The 24,792-nt window shown below is 31.3% G+C and overlaps 3 protein-coding genes across 8 annotated transcripts; 2 read left to right on the top strand and 1 right to left on the bottom strand.

The window, feature by feature from the left end:
• Positions 1-890: 890 nt before the first annotated feature.
• Positions 891-4,925, bottom strand: LOC110611696. Its single transcript, XM_021752083.1, has 5 exons — positions 2,807-4,925; positions 2,338-2,586; positions 1,631-2,244; positions 1,197-1,409; positions 891-1,145 (listed from the first exon to the last, which is right to left on the bottom strand). Exons 1-5 carry the CDS (start codon positions 4,923-4,925, stop codon positions 891-893), a joined length of 3,450 nt encoding a protein of 1,149 aa, XP_021607775.1.
• A 7,807-nt stretch (positions 4,926-12,732) lies between these two features.
• On the top strand, positions 12,733-19,179 carry LOC110611840 (sucrose nonfermenting 4-like protein). Of its 4 annotated transcripts, XR_002487394.2 has the most exons (15): positions 12,736-12,994; positions 13,202-13,391; positions 13,516-13,603; positions 14,083-14,262; positions 14,639-14,773; positions 14,882-14,941; positions 15,500-15,589; positions 16,051-16,185; positions 16,394-16,538; positions 16,613-16,786; positions 17,649-17,712; positions 17,840-17,909; positions 18,341-18,455; positions 18,547-18,766; positions 18,931-19,179. XR_002487394.2 is itself a non-coding variant. In XM_021752356.2 (14 exons), the coding sequence occupies exons 2-14, from the start codon at positions 13,270-13,272 to the stop codon at positions 18,636-18,638; spliced, it is 1,470 nt and encodes a 489-aa protein (XP_021608048.1). In that variant the 5' UTR covers positions 12,736-12,994; positions 13,202-13,269; the 3' UTR covers positions 18,639-19,179. The 4 variants fall into 4 exon arrangements, 3 of the variants coding, with proteins under 3 accessions (XP_043811236.1, XP_021608048.1, XP_043811235.1); XM_021752356.2 differs by having other exon boundaries at positions 18,547-19,179; XM_043955300.1 differs by having other exon boundaries at positions 12,736-13,101; positions 18,547-19,179.
• A 713-nt stretch (positions 19,180-19,892) lies between these two features.
• LOC110610754 lies at positions 19,893-21,454 on the top strand. Of its 3 annotated transcripts, none has more exons than XR_002487265.2 (6): positions 19,893-20,095; positions 20,177-20,331; positions 20,768-20,826; positions 20,911-20,997; positions 21,074-21,176; positions 21,283-21,454. XR_002487265.2 is itself a non-coding variant. In XM_021750816.2 (6 exons), exons 1-5 carry the CDS (start codon positions 19,956-19,958, stop codon positions 21,119-21,121), a joined length of 489 nt encoding a protein of 162 aa, XP_021606508.1. In that variant the 5' UTR covers positions 19,893-19,955; the 3' UTR covers positions 21,122-21,155; positions 21,283-21,454. The 3 variants fall into 3 exon arrangements, 2 of the variants coding, with proteins under 2 accessions (XP_021606508.1, XP_021606506.1); XM_021750816.2 differs by having other exon boundaries at positions 21,074-21,155; XM_021750814.2 differs by having other exon boundaries at positions 21,074-21,454.
• The last annotated feature ends 3,338 nt before the right edge of the window (positions 21,455-24,792 follow it).

Raw genomic sequence — 24,792 nt, 5'->3', positions numbered from 1 at the left:
GAAAAAAATGTCTTTTGATTTGAAACATATTTAGATAATATAAATTAAATTTAAAATATATTATATTTTAAAAAACATATATTTATATTAAATCTGAATTCAGTTTGATTTTTATATGTATGTTGATTTTATTTATTTAATCAATTTAATTAATTATGGATTAATATTTTATTAATAATACTTACAATTTTTCATATGTTATATTTGAAATGAATAAAATATAAGCATTGTATAAAAATATTAAGTTTTAAAATATAAACTGTTAATAAAATATATATTTTATATACAGTATTGATTGAAATATATAAAACTAATGCAATTAATTATTATTTAGTAATAATAATATTTAGAATAAATGATAAATTTTTATAATGTATGTTGATTTCATATGATCAATTTCCATTTTATTCCTTTAAAATGCAGATTTTTTTTTCTTAATAAGCATAATAATAAATTGAGTTAATTGTTTGTTTAATTCATCTTTTATTAAAAAAATAATTTTAAAATCACTAAATTTAAAGTTTTAAACTACTGAAATAAATATAATTGATACTTGAATTATCTTTAGGAAAACCATGCTAGTATTTTTATTGATTTTCAAACTTTTTCTTCTAATAGGTCATGGGCTATTGGCACTATGGGGTGAATATGAAGCCCATCTATCCTTAGGGTGCAAAAATAAGCTAATTAAATTTATGTATTTTTACTCTATTGTTAAATAATATTTGTTTTATTTTATTTAATTAAATTCATGTATTTCTAGTTTAGTTCGAAAGATTATTTTTTGTAAAGTGAATTTTTTTTAAAAAACTTAATTGAATTCAGAAAAAGTAAATTACTTTCCTACATTGAAAAAAAATTATTTTTTTTTAAATCAAGAAAAACTTTATTTATCTTGTAAAATAATAATCCAAGAGACAATCAGGAATGTCAATCCAAATCTTGAATCTACAATGATGAATAGACTCTCTAGCTAATAAATGGGCGGCTCTATTTTCTGAACGCCGTACCCAACGAACATGAATATTACCATGAGACCGCATAGCATCCTTGCAATCAGAAACAACTAATCTAAACTCTGAAAAGTCATCCAGAGAGCGAATAGCCAAGGCTAAGGATTGGTTATCCGTAAAAATACAACTAGCCTGAAGAAAACAATCTCTAGCATAAGATAAACATTAACACAAGGTCAAAACTTCAGCAATAACAGGTTGCCCACCCCCCTCATAGAAACCCGAAATTGCAATGGAAAAGAAGCCTTCCAAGTCCTCAAATACTGCTGCAAAACCGAACAAATCAGCACTAGCAAAGACTGCACAATCAATGAATGCAATCCAATCAACTTCAAGAGTGGTAGCCTCAACTAATGGGAGCACACGAGAAACAGATGGGTGGGATAACGTCCTTGGCTGAGCCACAAGTGAAGCCACATAATCATTAAAATAGGAACTAGCAGCATGATGAACCTCACTAGGTGACAAAACTTTATTGACCCACAATCTTTCATTCCTGGCATGCCATAACTTCTATGCATGTATAGCCATACGTGCTGTCCTTTCTCTGCCAAAAGTATTATAAATATGAAGAAAGAAATCCATGAATATAGGAAAATCAACAGCAGTAGAAAAACCAGCAAGTCTCCATAACTCAACAGCATTGGACAATGCAAAAAAACATGTGAAATAGATTCATCATGATCACAAAAAAGACATGCACCAGGTATATGTATCCCACGCCTCAAAAGAATATCCCGAGTAAGAAGCACTCCACGACAAGCACGCCAAAGAAAATCACGAACTTTGGGAGGAACATCAAGAGACCAAAGACGGTTCCACCCATCATTATAACCCAGCACACCAGTCCTACCCGACAATTCTAAGGCACAAAAATATGCAGATTTAACTGAGTACACACCCTTCTTATGCAAGTACCAAATTAATTTATCCGGTTTTGGGAATAGAGGCAATGGAATAGTAAGAATAACTCTCATATCAGCAATACTAAAAATATTCATTAGCTTCTCTACATCCCAACGCAGCTCACCTTCAACAAACAAATCACATACTCTCATGGCTTCAGGAATAAATATCGACTCATCTAAAGGCATAAAACCAATATCCCGAGGAATCCAAGGGCAATTAACAACAAAAACCTGCTTACCATCACCAATTCGCCACCTTACCCCACGTTGCAACACTTGTTGAGAAGACAAAATACTCTTCCAAACGAAGCTATAGTTAGAACCTAACCGAGCTCACAAAAAATCCCCATTCAGAAAATATTTAGCTTTGAGCACTCTATATAGAAGAGAATTGGTGTCAATCAACAAACGCCAACCTTGCTTTCCCAATAAGGCAGTATTAAAACTAGCCAAATCCCGAAAGCCCATCCCACCTTCTGATTTACGCCCACACATTCGATCCCACGAGAGCCAATTCATCCCTCTCCCATCCTCACGACAACCACCCCACCAAAATTTATTCATCATGACCTGTAGCTGACGGCAAGTGGAAACAGGTAATAAAAAAACATTCATGCAATATGTTGGAATTGCCTGTAATACAGATTTAATTAATACTTCTCTGCCTGTACGAGAAAGAAAACGATTACTCCAACTACTAATACGTTTCCAAATGCGATCCCTCAAGAAAGAGAAAATTTGCTTTTTACTACGACCAATAAGAGATGGTAACCCCAAATAATTACCGCTACTCAAAGGAAGATGAACATCAAGTATACCAGAGATGGTCAACCGGTTTTCCTCAGACACACACGGACTAAACATGATCAAAATTTACAGCCTGACCTGAAGCCTTCTCATAAACACCAAGAATTTGCTTAATCCGTATAGCTTCCCCTACTGTACCATCAAAAAATAGTAAGGAATCATCTGCAAAGAAAAGGTGAGAAACCGGGGGGCAACCAACTTTCGCGCAACACCCATGCAAGAGGCCCCTATTTTCACTATCCTGAATCAACAAAGACAGTCCTTCAGCAACAATTAAAAATAAATAGGGAGAAATGGGATCCCTCTGCCGAAGACCCCGACTTGGAACCACAGGACCAATCTCTGCTCCGTTAACAGCAATGTAGTAGCTCATGTTTGAAAAACACATACGCATCCAACCAACCCAAGTATCAGAAAAGCCCAATGCAGATAACATCGCAAACAAATATGACCATTCAACTCTATCATAGACCTTAGCAATATCAATTTTCAGAGCACACGACCCCACACTACCCCTATTTTGTAATTTCAAACCATGCATGGTCTCAAAAGCAACAATAAAATTATCTGTAATTAGTCTCCCAGGAATGAAAGCAGACTGATTTGGCGAAATAATTTTATGCAGGACCCTCTTCAATCTATTGGCTAAGGCCTTAGACAAGATCTTATAAATCACATTACAAATAGCAATAGGCCTAAAATCCTTTACATCAACAGGATTCACACATTTCGGAATAAGAACAATTAAAGCACTGGAGATTTCAGAAGGGATATTACCTTGTGCAAGCCACAACCGACAAATATTGCAAACATCCACCCCAATAATTGGCCAATATTTCTGGAAAAAAGCCGGATTAAGACCATCCAACCCAGGAGCTTTATTCGGGTCCATCTGAAAGAGCGCTGAACGAAATTCTTCATCTGTAAAATCTGCCAATAACTCGACATTATCTTCGGCCCCAATTCTAGGCTGAACCAGAGGGAGAAGTTCCGCAAAATCAGTAGGTGAATTGAAAAATAAACCCGAAAAATATTGCAAAAATGCATCCTGAATAGTACCCACATCCGAAGATAATGAACCATCTGATGTCACAATTTGCTGAATCCGATTATATCTGCGACGAGCTTTGATACTATTATGGAAATATTTTGAGTTCCTATCCCCATGTCTAAACCAGAACTGTTTTGCTTGTTGGCGTAGTCTAATATCCTCCTCTGCCAAAATTTGATTCCAGACATCCTTCAGTTGCCGCACTACCCTTGTATCAAGCGATTCAGAACACTCCCCCAATCTCTTCTTAATTCGTTCTTTTTGAAGCCAACGCATGCGGTTTCTATTCTTCCCCCAATACTGAACACGCTTCACAAGCTGGTCTTTACGTTGAATAAAATCCAACCCCAAACCTTGCTGCCAAGACATCAAAACCACTTCCCCTAACTCATCATCCTCAAGCCATGAATTGTCAAAACGAAATCGTCGATTAGCCTCCCTAACTTGAGTTCCAACAGTTTCAATCAATAAAGGAGTATGATTAGAAACTGGAGCAACTAAATTAGACGAAATCGCATCAGGAAAACGAGCATCCCAGGTTGCATTAGAACAAGCACGATCCAACCTCTCATTCGAACACTGAACAGTACCCTCTCTATATGTATAAGACAAAAAAGCCCCCACAGCCTGAATATCATTTAAATTGGCATCAGCAAGAGCATTACAAAACCCATTAATCAAAGAAATACAACGAAGAGGACCACCAACTTTTTCCAACGGATCAGCAATATCATTATAGTCACCACTACATAACCAAGGAAGCTGACTCCTATCAGCCAAAGCCCTCAACAAATTCCACGAAGTTCGGCGACAACCCGACTCAGGGCAACCATAGAACCCAGTAAACCTCCAACAATCAGAACCGTCCCCAATTGTAGAATCAATAAAATTAGAGCAATAATCTGTAATGGCTAGCTTGACATCATCTTTCCACATAAGAGAGAGACCACCCCCAATACCAACACAATCAACAGAAAAACAATGAGAAAAATGTAATAAAGACTTTATTTGTTCCATCCTTATACCATTAGCTTTTGTTTCCATAAGAAAAAGAATAGATGGTTTATAATACTGTACAATATCCACCATAGCATTTACTGCCTGAGGATTGCCCACACCTCGGCAGTTCCAGCAAATTATCCTCATTGTTGACGGGCGACCCGTTCAGCGGGTTCGCCCGATAGAGAAGAAGAGTCTGACCTTGAATCCATAGTCTCATAAATTATGCCAGTAGAAACAACCCGTTGACGCTTCTTACCATCATCAGGCTTGTATAAAGGATCATTCTCTCCTGCATATTGCTTATCCCCATTACAATCAGTCTCCATAGAACCAGCACTAAAATCATTTTCACCATCCGTAGCAAGCGCTCCCAAAAAAGAATTAAGGAAAACCTGTGAAGGCAACTAGTTCTGGAAAGAAGAGTTCCCACCAGAAGCAGGGGCCTGTGAGTGTAAACTCAAATTTTCAAACCGCAGCCAAGAGCTAGTTGGACATTGGTACCTACGCTGAACAGCTTTTAACTCAGGACCCTATTGAGGCGTCAAAGACTCCTTCTTATGATGGAGCAAAAGGTCACAAAAAGAATCTGTATGGCCCAACCGTCCACACAGAAAACAAAAAACCTGAAAGTGTTCATAAGCAAAACGGGCAAAGAAAGAGGTACCATCAAGGGCAACTAGTCGACGACGCCTTTTCAGAGGATTCTTCACATCCATCCTGACACGAACCCTAACATAAGATTCTGATTCAACAGTAGAAACCCTGGTCAAATCATGGTCCAGGTAATCCCCAATAAAATTAGCCAAGGAACGTGCCACTGATTCAGAAAAAAATCCCGCTTTGAGGTCATGAATCTGAACCCATTCACTAACGTAAATTAAAGGAACCAATAATGGAACCTCCCCAGGTTGAAGAGGGTGTAAAATCAAGAGATGATTATTGAAAAGCCAAGGAGTTCCATTCCAAACACGTTCAAAATCAACCGGGGTATAGAACCAAAACAAAAATTGTAATACCCGGCTAGAGTCCGGCATTGGAATTATACTTTCCGGTGGAATTCAGGATGTCGGAACTCTCTCCAAGGGTAATAGTTATGTTTTTCTAAAGGATTTTGATATGTTTTAATGGTTTTAAGTATAAAGAAAATGAGTTTTTGAAAGAAAAGAACCAAGGAAGAAATGTCAGGTTCGGCCGCCGAAGGTGAAGTTCGGCCGCCGAACATGCATGAGTTTGGAATCACGTTAGGCCGCCGAAGGTGGTCTGGCCAGCCACCTATAAAAGGCCCTAAGTCGGTGAAATGGATAAGGTTCTTCCATTTTCACAGACCTAGGTGAGACCATGCTCTTCCTTGGGTGATCTTCATGAGTTTTACAAATCTTTCAAAGTTGTGATGACTTTTATGTTGTTTTGAAGCTTTTGAGCTAAAAACCAAAGTTTTGAAGTTTGGAGAGTTTGAGAGAGAGTTTCTCCATATCTCCACGTTGGGATCGTTTATTCTGAGTTTTACAAAAATCTTTTAGCACCAAGATCAGTAATACTAACTCCCCCAAGAGGATGCCAAAGCTTAGCAAGAACGTCCCGCATTGAATTAAAATTGATCCTACTATATGTCAAAAACATACCCACAAAGCACAGATTATAGGAAAAAGAGGAAGTATCCACCAAAGGTACAACCTCCAGGACTTGATCCTCCTCGTCAGATAAGGAAAGATGCTGTAAATTATCCGCCATGGGAGAAGAAAAATGCAGAAACCCTAGGAAAACCCTAGATTTTGAACGAAAAACGTGAAGCACAAGACTTATGAAGAGAGAGTTTTTTTTTTAAAAAAAAAAAAACTATTTGACTTCCTATAAAATTAAAAAAATGTTCACAACTAAATAAATAAAATTTTAGTACTTTCAATTTTTTTTTTTTTTGAAGTCAGTAGTTTCAAAATTTTTAAATTTTTTAATTTTTTGTCCATAAAATATATGCATGTCAAAATTCACATACTAATAATTTTTTTAAGAAACATTTAATGCTTAATTTTTTTTTTCTTATAAATTTGTTCGTTTATTAAAATTAAACAAAATTTACCACCAACCTAAGAATCCATTTTTGCTCGTAGCAGCTCGCTCCTTTATTGTCCCATGCTCTTTTACTATTAAGAATGGTGTGAGCCGGTGGGTATACGAGAGGCTCTTTCATGGATAAAATTGTGGGGTAGGATAACGTGGTAGTTGAATCAGATACAGGTATTTTTTTTGCATTTCTTTTGCCATTATTTTCTTTTTAATTTTTTCATTTAATATTGTTTTAACTGATTGTAAATCTATAGCATTGAAAATTTTATGGATAAAATTTTATTGAAAATTTTAGTAAGGGTGGCCATTCAGTTGAACCGAATATTAAAAATTAAATTTTGAGCAGAAATTGAATAGAATCAAATTATTTTGGTTCGATTTAATTTAATCGGTTGAATTTTTTAATAAATTTTTTTTATTTTTTATTTTTTATTTTAATATTTTAAATTTTTTAAATTTTAATTAAACTATTTTAACTTTCATTATAGTATAATATCTATGTATTATAAAAAATAATATATTATTATAAATAATTCATTTAATTTTTTATATTTTTATTAAAATTGAATCAAATTAAAATAATTATAATTTTTAAAATTAAAAATTAAACTAAATTTAAAATAAATAAAAAATCGAATTAAATTTTTAAATTAATTCAATACCGTAAATTTTTTTAATTTGAAACTGTATACTCTAATTAGAGTTTTTTTTTTTTTAAATATATATTATAGCATGCTCTCAACGCATATAATAATAATGGTTCTACTAAATTGTAGAAAGTAAACTTTACCTTTTCAGTTAAATCAATAATTTAATTTAATTTAATTTTTATAATTATTTGATTGTTTGAAATGAAAAAATTAAATTAATTTTAAAAAATATTGTAGCACATTCTCAACACATATAATAATAACTAATAATATATATAAATATTGCTAGTGGATATAGAGGGACTTTTTAGTTTGATAAAATTAAAATATTGATTCAAAGATAAAATAAATTGCATACTGTGGTATAGAACACAGTTAATTTTCAAATCCCCATTCCATATTTCTGGAAAAAAAATTTAATATAATTTATAAATGAAAAAAATAATTATTTTAAATATAAAATAAGAGAACTACTAATAATAATAACTTATAATCATTTTTTTTATTAGTTGAAATAGAAAATATTGGATTGCCACTTAAAAAAGTAATTATTGTTAATATTTTTCACAAAATATAACGACAATAAATGCATCTTCGTCATATTGCAAATAGGAAAACACATGCACTGTCAAGGCTAAACTATCAACCCAAATCAAATTTCAAAAACTACAGCTGAAAGGACGTTGAATTTATACAATGCATTTACATTAAAAGAAAACTCCGAATCCCATAAAGTTGGAAGCATTTACATTTTCGGAATAAATTAAGATGGAGCAATTTCCATATGATTTTAGTAATAAAAAATATGTATTTAGACTTAAAGATTATTTTTAATAATATTAATTTATAATTTTATATATATATTCAAAATTAATTATAATTTATCATATTTTAAACGAAAATAATAAATTTAATGTCGTAAATCTGCCAATGATATTGAAAAGTGACTTAAGATTATTGAGGTTCAACTTCAAACTTTACCTCTCCCTTAAATTTGTGATACAAATTATATGTCCAAAACATCTAAACAAAATGCAATTTATCTGCATCATAAACAAAGAATTGAGGGGAGCTCATCATTGGAAAACCCTCTATTAAAAAATAATTTATTATCATTATAAAATTAAATAAGAATAAATAATTTTAATTTTCACAACAATATCCTCTAAAAAAAAACTTTATAATTATCAGTCCTTTAAAGTTTATTAAATTAATGTTTTAGTCCTTGTTGTTTTAAATTAATTATAATTTTTTACATATCAATTTTTTAAAATGTTTTTATAAAAAAGTGACTTCATTTATTTTGCTATCGAATATCTACATTAAGTAGGATTTTGTTGTTTCTTATTACTACTTACTTTTGTTTATCATCGCCCTTCTTGGTTCTCCAACATTGTAAATGGATGTAGTGTTTTTTTTTTTTTTTTGATTTGTTTTGTTTTTCTATTGTTTTATTAGTTTATTTGTTGCATGTCTCGTGCTTATTCAGTGAAGTAGTGTTATTGAATGAAACCTGTCTAGGAGTTTCGATTTCCATTTTAGAGAGATGGCTTCAGATGTGATGTTGGCAACTTGGACCATACTGTTAAGACAGTGGCTAATGTTCTCATCAGCTTTCTTTGACTAAAACCTGTCTAGGAGTTTCGATTTCCATTGTAGAGGGATTGCTTTAGGCGTGATGTTGGCAATTCGAATTGCACTATTAAGTCCAGTGGCTGATGCTCTCATCAGCTTTCTTATAGTTTTGATCGGTGGACCATTCTCGCTATCAGCTTCTATTTTTTCTCTTTGCATATTGGTATTTATATCTTCTTTGTTTTCTGTTTGCTTATTGTTGCAATAGCCGCACGATTTCTACATTAACATGTTTGGTTGTTAATTTGGTTTGGTTGGTTAGTGGACTATTCTCGCTATCAACCTCTATCCTTTCTCTTTGCATATTGGTATTTAAATCTTATTTGTTTTCTGTTTGCTTATTGTTGCAATGGTCGCACGGTTTCTATATTAGCCGGTTTGGTTGTTAGTTTGATTTGATTTATTTGGGGTTATTTCAGGCATGATAGTTAAAATCGAACAAAAATGATAAATTTAAAGGGAATGAGTGCAAATAAGCCAAATTTTAATCAAAATAAACTAAACCGTTTAAATTTGATTTTATGAATTAAACTGATTTAATTTAATTTAAAAAAATTCATTTCAATATGGTTTGAACCCACGATTACCACACACTCAATATATATTTTTAAAGTTGAATCAAGTCTTTTATTATAATATATGTATACTTAAAATATATATGATAAGTGTTATTATTAAATTACATTAATATAAAGGGATTATTAGACTTAAAAGATATGAACATTAAGTGATTTTAGTCTCTCTTTAATTTTGGACTATGAAGTCTCGATTTTTAAATTCGCTGTGATTATAGTCACTCTTCAATTTAATTTTAACAAGAAATAAAATTGACACATGGCATGCCGAGTGGTTTTTTTTTTTAAATACACAAGCATTAACTTAACCCATTTAACCTTACTGTCCACAAATCTCTAATTAGCTAAAATTTCAAATTAAAAGAGTTGAAATTTTGATTTTATCCTATTATGTTTAGGCAGAGAAAATAATACACATGATTTAATTTTGCAGAGGTAAAAAATCAAGTTTCATGATTGCTGATGAAGAACGTTAACTGCCCACAAATCTCTAATTAGCTAAAATCTCAAATTAAAAGAGTTAAAATTTTAATTTTATCTTATTGCATTTATGCATAGAAAATGATACACATGATTTAATTTTGCGGAGGCAAAAAATTAAGTCTCATGATTGCTGATAAAGAACATTAACGGTCCACAAATCTCTAGTTATCTAAAATCTCAAATTAAAAAGAGTTGAAATTTTGATTTTATCCTATTGCATTTATGCAGAAAAAATAATACATATAATTTAATTTTACAGAGATAAAAAATCAAGTCTCATGATTGCTGACGAAGAACAACAATTAAAAAACTTTACTGCTCCTAAATATGCAAAATCAAATAATATTTAGGTTTATCATCAAAACCATCTATATCCATAACCCAAGATTTATTGATTTCGTTTTCCTATTTTTCAATTGATGTGTATATGAGTGTGGAGATGCTAAGGAATGTTGTCAACATCAATGGATGAAGGAAGTTTTAGATAGATTAATTAATCGACTCAGTGTCAGCAACAATTTGAAAAGGAAGAAATAGTGTCTTGTGGTTTAAGCATTCAGAGCAAATTCAACCAGTAAATGGGCAAAATTGTTGAAGAACACAGTCATAAAGTGCTTTTAGAATTTAGACTGGGCAAAATGCAAAGGCCCGTGGGAATTGAAACGATCAATAAAGGGTTTATAATTATGTTTTCATTATAAATTTTGATAAATATATTTTAGTGAAAACGCTATAAAAATAATAATAAAAAGTTGAATCAAGATGATTCGAGAGGAAGACATATACTTGAAAATACAAGTGTTAATAGAGAATTGAAAGCTGCTCAGTATTCAGAGAGAAACAAAAGACTGAACAAAATCAACATAAATTTTTTAAAGCAAAATTACCGATTATATTAATAAAATTTTATTAAATAAAAATGAATTTTCAAAATTTAGTTGTTTTCCATCAGCAATTATAAAACTTTATTTTTTGCTTTGTTTAGCCAATTATATAAAATTATGTATATCACTTGCTTATGTATATATGATAGGATAAAATTAAAAATTTTAATTTTTTTAATTTAGAATTTTAAATAATTAGAAATTTATGAGTGGTTAATTATGAATTAAAATATGATTAAATAAGTTAAGTGGTTGTTTATATTTATTAAAAAAATAAAAATATTATCACTTTACATGTTATACAATAAATTTTATTTATGATCAAAATTAAATTAAAGAGATTATAATTATAATAAATTTAAAAGTTATAATTTTATAATTTAAAATTAAAATTTTAGACTATAATAATAAAAATGCATAAATATATGTAATGTTAATTATTATATTATTTAATTTTTATAATGAAAATTTAAATATATTAAATAGTGTATTCTTAAATAGAAAATTTTAAATATTATAACTGCCTACTTTTATAATTACTTTCAATAAATTGATTTATATAACATTATTTATCACTCGTAAAAAAATTAAGAATTATTAATTAATTTTTTAAAATTTTATTATTATCTATATTAAATATAATGAGAGATTTATAATTTAGTTTCTAGATATTGCTATTATTAATAAGTAATTTCTGTATTTTTAGAAATCTATTAAAATGTCTTTTAACTTTTTTTTTTCTATCAATAAAATAGTCATTTCGTCATTTTTTTGTTAAAAATAAATAAAAGATGAGAAATAAAATTTTTAAAATTTAATTTTACTTTTAAATGAAACTATTTATTTAATTTTTAAATATTGTTATTATTAATAAATCAGTTTTTAAGGGGAGGATGAGTAAAAAAAAAGAGTAATTTGATTTTTTGCTATATTTTTTGTTGATGAAAAAAAAAATTTTAATAATTATTTAAAAATATAAAAATTGACTTGTAATAATGATAATATTTAGGAATTAAATTATAAATCTCTTTAAATATAATAAATATTTTATAATTTTTAAAAATATGTCTTGTCAATTTTTGATTGTATTATTTTTTTTATTGATAAATTAAAATTATAGTAATAATTTAAGTTAAAACAGTCTGATTTAAGTGACTAAGACATTTTTTAAATATTATTTAAGACTAAAAATCAAGTTTCTCATACTCATTTGTTCATTATTCTTTTAAAGGCCTTTGAAAAATAATATAAGTATTTAAAAAAATAGTAATTTAATACTTATTGATTATTTTATTAATTTAAATTAGTTAATTATTTTTTAATTGTCGTGAATAATTTTAAAGATAAAAATGGGATTCTGATTTTATAAAAAAAAGTAATATTTTAATTGAATTAAAAAAAAAAAAGTAACAAGACATGGGATCTAATGCCCAAAGAAAGAGAATTTGGATGGGTCCCGTCTGCCTCCGCTTTGCATCAGCCGCACGTGTTAAAAGGTACCAAAAAGCTAAGCCCAATACGTCACCCTCATTTTTCACAGTTTTACCTTTTTACCCATTTACCGCTGGGGACTTTTCACGAACCCGTGGACTTTCTTTTATTTACTCTTTTTATTTTTATTTTTTTCTTTTTTCCACTATATGGAAATGGAATATAATGATTCAAAGGCATCCCTATCAAAGTTTCTGTCTTTTGTTTTTTCTCATATTTTATTTAGGGTTTGAAAATTAGATTCGATCGTATCGCTTCCTCTCTCGATCTTAACCCCCATTCGCCATTATCATTATTATTATTTTAATTTTTTTCTTTAAATTTTATTATTCATTTTTCGTTCTCGTTAGGGTTCGGTTACTTGTCTCCAAGTTGCCACCCATTAGGATTTATTGGATTTTCCCCCCAGCTCCGTTGCTTTCCGTTTCACGGTAAGCCTCGGTTTTTCAATCTTTTTCTTAGGGTTTCTAGTTGTACAATTTTGTGTAGGTACTGCTCAGAATAGTTGCTAATTGGTGATGGTATCTTTTTTAGAAATGTAATTTTTTTTATTGAAGTGGGATTTTTTGGGTACTTTTTTTTTTAAAAAAAAAGTAGTTTGATGAGAGGAATTTACTAGCATGAATTCTTTTGTGCAGTGAATGAACTGAACGGGCTTACTTGGAAGAGATTTTTGGAAATTATTTGCAAAATTGGGGAAGGGATAATGTTTGTCCCGGGTATGGATTCTGCGAGAGAAGCTGCCGGTGGAGTTGCAGGCACAGTATTAATGCGGTTTGTGTGGCCTCATGGGGGTCGAAGTGTATTTCTGAGTGGTTCCTTTGATAGGTGATGCTCTTCTTCTTTATTTGTCTGGTCAAAGCATGCACCTTTTTTTTTTATAAAAAAAAAATGATATTCGATTGTGCAATTTGCGATGGCTTTGATTGATGGTTTCTCCTTTATTATGAAGATGGACCAGGCTTGTGCCTATGTCGCCGATGGAAGGTTGCCCTACAGTGTTTCAGGCCATTTGCAGTATAACACCCGGTTTTCACCAGGTGGGTTTGATTTAATGTGATTGTGATAATTGGGAATTATTAAGATTATCGTTATCGTGATCATTTTAATTTGTATTTATATATATGCACCGTTTAGTTTGTCTACCTATCTTTTGATATATTGATTTCTCCTCCGTGTAAGTGCTGTGATGTAGTGTGAGAATGAAGTGGAGGGAAGAAAATCACTAACTTAGATTGGAGGGAGTTCATGGTACTGAACTTCTCCAACAATACGTTAAAGAGACATACTTGATCACTTTCATGTAATATATGTTGAGATGGATAGCTTTTATCTCAAAATACATGTGCAACCTTTGATCAGTGCTGCAGATCATAATTTTGAAGTATTTGGAGGGTCTTGGATTCATCAAGCCTCATAAAAGCATAGTCTGCAGTCCAGTGACTTATGTCATTAATCCATAGAGTGTATGGATATTTCATGTCAGTCATATTGATAAACCAAGATATTTTTGATGCAGTACAAATTTTTGGTTGACGGAGAATGGAAGCATGATGAACACCAACCTTGCTCAACAACTGATTATGGGGTAGTGAATACTGTATTGTTACCTGGGGAAGCCAATTACAATCCAATTGTAGGTCCAGAGATGGCACTGGGATCTGGTATGGAATTGGACAATGAGACCTTTAGACGTGTGGTGAGATACACCTTGAGCTTAAGTCTCCATGATCGCCAGAAATTGCTTTGTGTGTATTGCTGCTCTTTTAACAGTTAAAAAATGAGCATTCCTCTACTAGAATTTCCATTGACTATTGATGGAATGCATTTTTGTTGTTCGTTTTCTTTTTTAATGAAAAATAAATAAAATGGATAGGGTTTCTTATTCCATCGTAAAAAGCTAAGTATCCTCATATTCAAGAGTTTTTTTTATATTATTTTTTATGTTTTGCTTCTCAATTTGTTGCTATTTTAAGTTTTGCCTTTTCAATATTGTTGCTAGATTGCACATGTTTAGTTTTTGCTAAATATTTTACCTTTACAAGTTAGTATAATTAGATTTTTTCGCAATGCAGGTCCATGTATCAGATGGTACAGCAACTGACGTTGTCCCAAGGATATCAGAGGCTGACTTACAGGTCTCTCGTCACCGCATTTCTGTATTTTTGTCAACTCATACTGCATATGAGTTGCTTCCCAAGTCAGGCAAGGTTTGGATCTTTGCCTCCGTCTTTATTATGGGAATCTTTTTAGGTTATTTGAACTTGGTTTCTGCAAATTACTTCCTTTTTCTCCTTATTAGTACGTGTACTGTGCAGGTTCTTGCTTTGGATGTTGATTTACCAGTAAAGCAAGCATTTCATATTTTGCATGAGCAGGTATGTATTTACTTTTTTCCTTAAACTTTGGAGCAAGTTTACTTGAGCTTTCTATCACATATTCTGTAATGAGAGGCCATTGAAAAAAGGGGGGGGGGGGAGGAATTCCTACGTGCTCTTTGCTGAACCTCTTGTACAATTGTATTTGATATCTGAGGAAGAAGTAAGCATGCATTCAAAACAAATTTAAACATTTTATGATTTATATTCTCAAAGTACTCTTCTTGTATTACAAGTGAACCATTGCTTTGAAAAATATTACTGAAATACTGACAGAAATGATTTAATGAGGGAAGCCACTAATGTAGCATGCCTACAGTCGTTGAGCCCTTTGCCTTTCATGGCATTGTCCTTCATATAACTGCTCATATTAGCGCTGAGCATTATTTATTGTTTGAGTGGATTGGTAAATATTTTTCATTAGTTGTCAGCGCTACTTTCAGCTAGCATGTCTATGTGGGTTTGTCATATTATAATCTTTCACTTGTTGGCGGATGGGGCTTTCATGCATATATAGTTGTTGCTGGGTATGCATTTCTTCTGATGTGAGCTCTCCAGGGAATTCCTATGGCTCCTCTTTGGGACTTCAGCAAGGGTCAGTTTGTTGGAATGCTCAGTGCATTGGATTTCATATTAATTTTGAGAGAGGTATGTACATGTAAAATTAAAATCTCTTTTCTTGATGGGTCTCCTATGTGCAAATATTTTCTTTATTTTTCATACATATTGGTCAAACTTGCATGCATTGGTTCTCAAGTTGCTAATGTATTACGGGATATAGACGGAGCAACAAACAAATTGCCAATAAATATTTATAGGAACTTTTTTCACATGATAATTTGAAATACAAGAAATTTGAACCTTACTTTTTTGGAGATGGTTTAAGCAAAAGCACCATTAACCCTCCTTAGGTTGTTCTTTGAAATTGATTTCCCTTGGAGTGGTTTTTTTTTTCCACAATGAACCAAAAACGTACTTGATGATTTTTGAGATATTATCATGGATGTTAAGCAATATTACTTGCTTATGTTGACTTGTGAATGCTACAATGAAAAGGTCTTCAATTGGTTGTGTGCTTATGTTAATGCTGAGTCACGTTCTACTGGCAGCTTGGAAATCATGGATCAAATTTGACAGAGGAAGAGCTTGATACGCACACCATATCTGCTTGGAAAGAGGGAAAAGCATATCTGAATAGACAAATGGATGGGCATGGGAGGGCATTTTCTAGATGCCTCATCCATGTGAGTGAATTTATGGTGAAATGTGTAACTCATATCGTATGTATATTCATAGATATAATAATTCTTTGTTCTTTATTTCTTGTTTTCTTTGTATTGCTCTAGCTTATGGAAATATCAGTTTTAACATCCATATAATAATAATAGAGAAAAGAATGTTTGGTGTGGGTTACTTGTGTAAATTGACTAGGCATTTTACTGTTTTTGTTAGGCTGGGCCATATGATAACTTGAAAGAGGTTGCTTTGAGAATATTGCAAAATGAGGTAGCTACAATACCTATTATCCATTCATCTTCAGAAGATGGTTCATTTCCCCAGCTACTGCATCTTGCTTCACTTTCTGGAATACTGAAATGTAAGTCTCTTGGTAGGCTTGCTTGAACAATTGCATGGATGTTATTATTTAACCAAGGGACTTTTAACTTGCAGGTATTTGCAGATATTTTAGACATTGTTCTGGCACCTTACCTATACTTCAACTACCTATTTGTACAATTCCAGTGGGTACATGGGTTCCAAAAATTGGAGAATCTAATAGACGCCCTTTGGCAATGTTGAGACCAAGTGCTTCACTTGGTTCAGCTTTAAACTTGTTGATTCAAGGTATGCTTCTGGTTCCTACAGAGTGCATAAAGGAGTGGTAGTCTTTCGTGATGCATATGAATTGGTATTTCAATGATGCTGAGCCTCAGCTTTTCTTTGGAAGCACCTTGAAATTTTTTGCCTAATATCAAGAATTGACTAATTATGAAAATATACTTTCATACTGCAAAAATTGGAGTTTAGATGTGGATAAGTAGGCCTGAGGCTTCTAAGGTCACAAGCAATAAGCCTTGTGAACATATGAGCTGCTCCTTCTCCTTGGCTAATTGCAAGCATTAGATGTGCTAGCAGTTCACTTTTGGTTTCTCAGCATTAGGTGGGAAAGTACTCAGCTATTGTCTTGACTTAAAGAAGAGAAATCGAGTTCTTAATGTTAAAGCCAATTTTTGGGATTTTATTGAGATTCATTAACAAGAACCATTTACAAGATTGATGATTTATTAGTATGGTATATATGCAATTTACATCAAAATATCAAATGTATAAATTCTCCAATAGATCTGGAACTGTGAAATCACGTGCTTTGGTTAAATGGGAGTTCTGTATCTCATTCCATTTTAATTTTAATTTGTGTTGCTCATGCTCTCTTTGGTTTTTGTTACTGCCTATGTGCTTGTAAATGGCTCCATTTTTGCTTATACCTTTGCACCTTGCCTGAAAGAGGGTTTTATCATAGATTTTTGGTATGGTGCTGAGACACTTTATTAGCTCAGCTAGTTTCCTTTGGATGTTTAGTTTAGTGGACAGGAACACGTTACTGTGCAAAGGGATGACAATTTATGGTGTCATCAATGAAATAGTAATATGCCTAAGCCATTCTTCATTATAGGCCTTATGCCAATGTATTGCCTTGTCCTTGCAGCTCAAGTAAGTTCAATACCAATAGTGGATGACAATGACTCGTTAGTAGATATATATTGTCGGAGGTAAGTAGTTATTCTGGGTCTAATGTGACTTTGTCTGGGGTCTTCTCCCTCTCTCTCTTTTCTTTTCCCTTTTTTTTGTAAAAAAAAAACTGTTTTCTGATTTTGAGAAATGTTATTGTTTGAACAGTGATATTACTGCTTTGGCGAAGGATCGAGTTTATACACATATCAATATTAATGAAATGACTATTCATCAGGTACTAATCTTCTTTCCTCACTTTCATTCCATTGAAGATGTTCATTGTGCTGGTTCATATTTGTGAAGTGGAAAGCATTAATTTTTTCATTAGCAACTTGTTGGTTGACTGCATTTTAGTTTAAGTAAGCTGAATGACAATACCCTTTAGAGCTTCTAGATTTAAAATATTTTAGGTCAGCTTTGGTGTGTGTCCCCTTCCAGTACTGCAGTAATTTGAGCAATCTGCCATAAGGAGTAAGAATCTTGCTTTTTAGCGAGAAGCAATATTTTTAATTCTATTGTTTGAATTTGGCTCACTATTTATTTGAATTTTATGCTATCATATTTAAAGATGCAGTTTAAAAGTGGAATCCATGTTGTGATCATATCATGCTGACATTTGGGCTTTGGAGAGCTGATACTGTTATTATAATTGTCTCAATTCATTAGGCTTTGCAATTGGGACAAGATTCCTATACTCCATATGAAAGACTAAATCAAAGATGTCAGATGTGTTTGCGTTCTGATACATTGAATAAAGTGATGGAGCGTTTGGCAAACCCAGGTAATTTAAAATCCTTTGAAAATTCTAGTGGTGCTTTTGGAAAATTCCATCATCAAATTAATGACTTTGACCTTCAACACTGGTATTTCAGGTGTTAGACGGCTAATCATTGTGGAAGCAGGCAGTAAACGTGTAGAAGGCATTGTTACATTGAGTGACATCTTCAAATTCTTGCTTGGATAAATTCAAAATGACCGACCACAGAAGTTATTAACTTGAAAGAGATTGGTACAGTGTTTTTATGACACTCGTGGCATATTTAATTGCTGCAACACCTGCCTTGTGCCAAGGAGACTCCAGTAGTTTCCACGGTCAGTTTGGTCTCATTTCTTTGAAATCAACCATTGGATTGACCTCTTGCTTGCTTGGTTGCCTATTTTTAGAATTTTCAGGCTAAAAGAGGGGCGTGCAATTTGAGAGCTGATTCTATCCTGATTATCTAATTTGTTAATTCTCTTCTGTCCTTCTTATTTAGTACAAAGAACACTTTGAGGCATTGATGTAAATTACTAAATTTGAATCATGTGGGGAGCAGCATGGAAGTGTTGTAACAGTTGTATGCTGCTGCTAAATGGAGAAGGGATAGCGAGGAGGAAAACATTCTATGCTTCATTAGGCTGTGATTGGTACTTGCAAAATTTAATGGGGTTGTAACCCTTTTTTTCTATTTAAATTTACTCATGTTTACGGACTGGAGTTTTATACTACTACTACTTTTTCATCAGCCACCAATCTGAATGGTTTTTCTGTGTCTAGAATATGTTTTTATTTTATAAATTTACTTTTTTTTTTTTTTTGGCAAAGATTTTATAATTTTACTTGAAATTATATTTAATTCTGTAAGGCAACTACTTCACCAAAAACAAATAAATAATCATTAATATCATTATTGTTTACATTTTTACTTATTTTTATAATTTAAGATGACGTTTCATTATATTGTTTATGAAAATGTTATAGTATTATATATATTATTTAATTGAGTTAATATGTGTTTTATGAAATAATATTTTAAAAAATAGAATACAAAGCTTATACTGAGAAAACTACAAGCCCACACTTTATATTAATAAAATAATAGTAATAATAATTTATTCTATTACTTAATAATAATACAATGGCAAAAAAAATAGTTTAAAAAATTTTCATTATATCATATATTTTTTATAGCAAACTTTTATTAATAGCACTATTAAAAATTAGCAAGCAGTGCTTCAGTTTATTGAAAATGAAAATTTTTTAAACTATTTTTTTTTTGCCATTCTTCAAAATAAAAATATATAATAAATTGGAAATATATATATAATGAGAAGAAAAAAATATATGAAAAAAAAAACTCAGCTAAATGTATGCATATTATGAAGAGATTGTTCTTTTCGTTAGAGAGAAAAAAAAAAAAAAAAAAAGGATGCTGAACAAAGTAAATGCTAAATCTGACAGAAAGTGGATTAAACGAGTCCTCAACATAAACGACGCCGTTTTCGAAAAAGAAGAAGAAATATGCAGTTGACGGGAATCAACGGAGAAGAGAATGGTGCAGAACTGCAGATGGAAGGACTGAGTGAAGAAGAAAGGAAAGCTCTAAGGGGGAGCAAATTCGCTCCTCTTCCTCCTCCCTCTTCTCGTTCCCAGCAACCCAGGTTTCTTTTTTTATATAATTCTTTTATCTTCTGGAAAATCTTCCATTCTATTTAGGTTCTTCTAATCCCTTTAATATATAGGTTGGCTCACCCCGGCGGCCCATTGAAAACGAACAAAGCAGCGGCACTGGCCAAGTTTCTGGAGAGGAAGCTTCAAGACCCTAATGGGTTAACTTCCATTAATCCCGACCTTATTGAATCGGCTGTCAAAAGCGCCAAGGACACCGTCTCTTCCAGTAATCATATTGCTCCTTTTTTCACTTTACTTGTTGATTTCTCTTATTTGATTAAAAGGGTTTGATTCAATGGGGAAAAAAAAGTTGCCAATTTGTGTTTGATTCAATACGAAAAGGGTTTGACTCGATACGATCAAAATTAAGTCTTGCCAATCTGGGTTTTGATGTTTGCTTGAATTTCAATTAGGTTAGGGACGCGCCTAGAATACATATGCGTATTTGAGACATGGCTCTTTGATGGGTTACCGTGAAAAGCACTAATGGATTGATTGCTTCTCTATGTTGTTCTGAAATGTTGTTTAATCATTGAACTATATTTAGAACTAATTTATATGTGTACCTGTTGAGTGTTATGTTCATGAGATTTTGGATCACAGTAAGGAATCCATCAAAGGAAATGAGACTTAATTTACTTGGTTTCATTTTTATATACCAGGTGGCACTTCAAGGTCTGGAAAAATTATTCATCATGTTACTTCGTTTGGCGACTCTGAGGTGCTTGGATCAACAATCCTATTATTCGTCTTTGAAGAGATATAAGGATGTTTTTGTTGAGCAATTTCTTACTGAATATTGCAGGACTCTGCTGAAGAAGGGAAAGCGAAAGAGTCATCAAAGAAACACAAGAAGAAAAAGAAAAAGAAAAAGAAACATAAAAAACGAAAGGTTTGTTTTTGTTGGTTTTGTTAGTTACTTCCATTGTATTGCAACTCTTCATTGATAGCAAACCTTTCTGCTGCAGATGGTGGATGATAGTGAGCATGTGAAGTTGAAAAAACCGAAAAAATAAGTTGATAAAGTGAAAGAACAAATTTTTGGTGGTGGTGAGCTAGAATTAGTTCAAAGGATGTGTTATTGTAATTTTTTTTTGGGTTGCCACCCCCGCTTTTTCTCTACTTTGTCCCTGTTGTTAGAAAACTCTGATTCTAAATTATTTTGGTCCTTGCACAGGTCAGGTTCAGATGCTCTAGTTATGGGATACTTTTACAGATCCCTTGGAAGATAGCAATTTTCTTCTGTTAAAACCTGTATGAACATTGGTTAGTGAGCTAATTCATCAATTGTTATAGGTACTGAAATTCCATTTATTATATGGGTTTATGGTCAAAACATGTGCAAATTATCATGTAGTGTTCAATTCTTTCTGCACTGAAAATGGCATTCAATTCTTGAATCCATTCCATCAGTGCACATGCCATTTTCAGGTCTAGGCTGTTCGAGATTTCATGTTGCAGCAATAAATGGAGATTTATTTGCTAAATCCCACCGAGCTTTCTTTGATTATGTTGTGTTCTTTTTATCAAATAATCTTCAATGATCTCTAATTTTTTTTAATAACCAAAACAACAAAACCAGGTTCATTGAGTCAAGTTTTGAACTTTATGCGAATTTTGATTGAGGCACGCTTATTCTGCGAATGAACACACTTTACATGCATTGCTGAGAATCTACATATATTATGCCATTAGAGATAAGTTTGTTGTAGTGGAAACATCATTGACGATCAGTGCTCTTATTGGCACAAAGAATAATAAATGCTGATTCTTGTATTAAGACCGCTGTTTAAAGTTACTGAAGAAGCTGTATGGAAAATAAAAAAGAGGGAGAGGGAGAGAGAGGAATTAGGGGAATGCATGTTGGATTTTCTCATACAGGCAACTGATTCTATTCAGATATTGTAAATCCACAAGTATGGTTATGGCAACTATTATGAGCTATGCTGGTACGAGTGCCAATATCTGATTCCTAATAACCCCATCCATTTCTGAATATCTGCATGCTTCGAACTTGTAACTGCATAATCAAGTACCTGAGCAACATCAGTTGGCAGAAACTGTCGTTCTGTAGATCTCTACATTTATTTTAGATTTAGAAAGATGATCAGAACCAGGACTCTCATGCATAATAATCAAATGAAAAAGTGAAAGTTATAATTCTCTTGGGAAGAGAAAAGCATAGATCATATCAACATTACCCTGAAACTCACCCGAATCATAAAGCAATGGCCAGTTTAATGGAGTCGGGTACCCGTTTAATCCGACTTGACCCTAATAAATATGATTTAAGCGGTCATAAAGCAACTGGGGCCCTGCTCCATCCGAATATAATCTTTTTATATTGTAGATTTATTGAGATATATATAACAATAATTGTGATTGAATAAATAATTTATTTTATAAAGTAAAATACGTTAAATTAATTTTTAACTCGTATATATATATATATTTTTAAGGGAAATTAATACGTGATCCATTGTCCGGCCCATTGAAGCCCAGACCGACAGAATACAAGATATTTAAAAAGGGAAGCAATGAACTCTTGAAAGATCGCCGACATATGGTTGATAAGATACGATTACTACAGTACAAAACATAGCAAATCTTAAAAAAGTGCCACTGCCGCATGTGGCCAAAAACTTGTCCAAGTCAAACAAAATTACTTTCCACCTGTTCACCGGTTGCCTCGGTTCCTCACGTTGCCATCAGTCCCTTTCTCCCACCGCCTGCACCCGGTTATCCTTCTACGTGACTGGCCATTTATAGACTTGTTACCTACTACACTCCCCAGTCCCAGGTGCTGACACCAAATGTATCTAAGCCGTCCATTGTATTGTTATGGATCTGATCCGTCCGATGGAAATTTCACCACAACTGAAACAAACCAACCTCCAGTCCTCAACATGTTTGCGTGCTTTGGTTTTTATTTAACAAAATTCGGCAACCAATGCCCGCTCTCCACTCAATTACACCTTTCTTTCCTTTCCTTGTAATAATATTTATTATATTTTTATTTGAAATTTGAAATTTTAGAAAAATTTCTATATACGTTTATAAATTTATTATCCGAATAAATAAGGCAGAGATTATGTTAATTACAAAAAATATAAAATTAATTTATATTTTGAGATAAGACATAAAAATATAGAGAAGAAAAAAGTGTTAAAATGAAAATTAAAGATTGTAAGTATGAGAAGAGATATTGTTGGCATGTAGTGGTTCCCATGTTGTCTCATCTTTTTATCAAATACCTCTTTCAATACCTTTTTATGTTTAACCTTTTTTTGCTTTCCTTTATTTCACTTTCAACCTTCTTTTTATTTTATTTTAACTTTTCTTTTTTTTTTTTTATTTTAAATTAATTTAATTTTACTCATGCATGCATGCATGCATACATTAAAATGACTATTAGATTTTAAATATGTATATTTTTATTTTTAAATTAAATAATCCCTTATTTATCTATGCTTCACTCTAACTTTTTCTCCTCTATTATATATATAAAGTAGGCTTTTGGAGAGATCAAAGAACAAGAAAATGATTTTTTAATTTTTAAATTATCTTAATAGTTTTTTAATTTAAATTCATATTCTCACAATTTAAATTCATATAATTTATCTTTTAAACTTTTTTACACTCTTTTAATTTTTTTATAAAGATTAATTTGCATTTATCTATTAATTTTATTCAAGAATATATTTATTTACTAAAATTATATAATTTTGAAGTGTTATAATTTTTTTTTTTGTTGAAGATCTAGCATAAGAAAGACAACAATAAACTACAAACGCAATAACTTAAAAATACCTATTAATCATATAAATAGCTAGTATATAAAATATTTTTAATTAAAAATTACTATTATATAATTATAAAATAAATGGATGATTTTTATAAATTAATATAATGTTAAAAATATAATATGGATTGTGGTGATTTAATTAATAATAAACTTTATTTTTATTGTTATTTGAAATAAATACAAAGAATATATTAAAAAGTTCAATAATTTTGTGAGGTAGTTTAACTGAAAATTTTGATATCAGAATTTATAAGAAAAATTTAGATCCTTTTATCCTTATTATAATTTATACACATATTAATTATAAAATTTTTATTATTTATTAATAAAATTAATAATTGTATGATTAAAATTAGTGCAACTAATTTCTATTTAATTGCAGTTCTCTTTTTCCTTGATTAATAATAGAGAAGTACAAAGATTTTTAAAAAAACACAATAATTAAATAAATAATAACGAAATTTAAGTTGTTTTAAATGCGTTAAACACATTTCGAATGGTAAAATGCTTATTGAAAGAATACTAAAAACAAAATTAATATCAAAATAAAAAAAATACAATCGTTCTAAATAATAAGGTTAAATTTCTCCATAATTTAAGTTAAAAAAAAATAAAATAGTGAGTTAGTCGATATTAAACAAAATTAAAAAGATAAGATAATACAAATTAAATTAATAAAAAGATACATATATTGTAGAAAACAAATTTATTAAAAAAAATTTGAGAATTTTTATGGTATTTTTTTAAAAACTCACTTTTGTCAATAATTATTATTAAATAAAAAAAAGTCAAAGTAATTATAAAAAATAAAGAGTTCTATACAAAGTAAGAAATAAAATTTTAATGTTAATATAAATAACAAAGTAATATTTAAAAAATATA

The sequence above is a fragment of the Manihot esculenta genome, chromosome 3 (assembly GCF_001659605.2).
Source record: "Manihot esculenta cultivar AM560-2 chromosome 3, M.esculenta_v8, whole genome shotgun sequence".
In the NCBI taxonomy this organism is placed as follows: domain Eukaryota; kingdom Viridiplantae; phylum Streptophyta; class Magnoliopsida; order Malpighiales; family Euphorbiaceae; genus Manihot; species Manihot esculenta.
This window is presented reverse-complemented; position numbering and strand designations above follow the sequence as displayed.

Coding starts and splice junctions, on each gene's coding strand:
- LOC110611840 (XM_021752356.2), top strand. CDS start 13,270: ATGTTTGTCCCGGGTATGGATTCTGCGAGAGAAGCTGCCGGTGGAGTT. Junction 16,539..16,612: donor ACTTTCTGGAATACTGAAAT/GTAAGTCTCTTG, acceptor TTTAACTTGCAG/GTATTTGCAGATATTTTAGA. Junction 16,787..17,648: donor TTTAAACTTGTTGATTCAAG/GTATGCTTCTGG, acceptor TTGTCCTTGCAG/CTCAAGTAAGTTCAATACCA.
- LOC110611696 (XM_021752083.1), bottom strand. CDS start 4,925: ATGAGGATAATTTGCTGGAACTGCCGAGGTGTGGGCAATCCTCAGGCA. Junction 2,245..2,337: donor TGCCTTATTGGGAAAGCAAG/GTTGGCGTTTGT, acceptor GAGCTCGGTTAG/GTTCTAACTATAGCTTCGTT. Junction 1,410..1,630: donor TGAGTTATGGAGACTTGCTG/GTTTTTCTACTG, acceptor CTTGTGGCTCAG/CCAAGGACGTTATCCCACCC.
- LOC110610754 (XM_021750816.2), top strand. CDS start 19,956: ATGCAGTTGACGGGAATCAACGGAGAAGAGAATGGTGCAGAACTGCAG. Junction 20,332..20,767: donor CAAGGACACCGTCTCTTCCA/GTAATCATATTG, acceptor TTTATATACCAG/GTGGCACTTCAAGGTCTGGA. Junction 20,998..21,073: donor AGAAACATAAAAAACGAAAG/GTTTGTTTTTGT, acceptor TTTCTGCTGCAG/ATGGTGGATGATAGTGAGCA.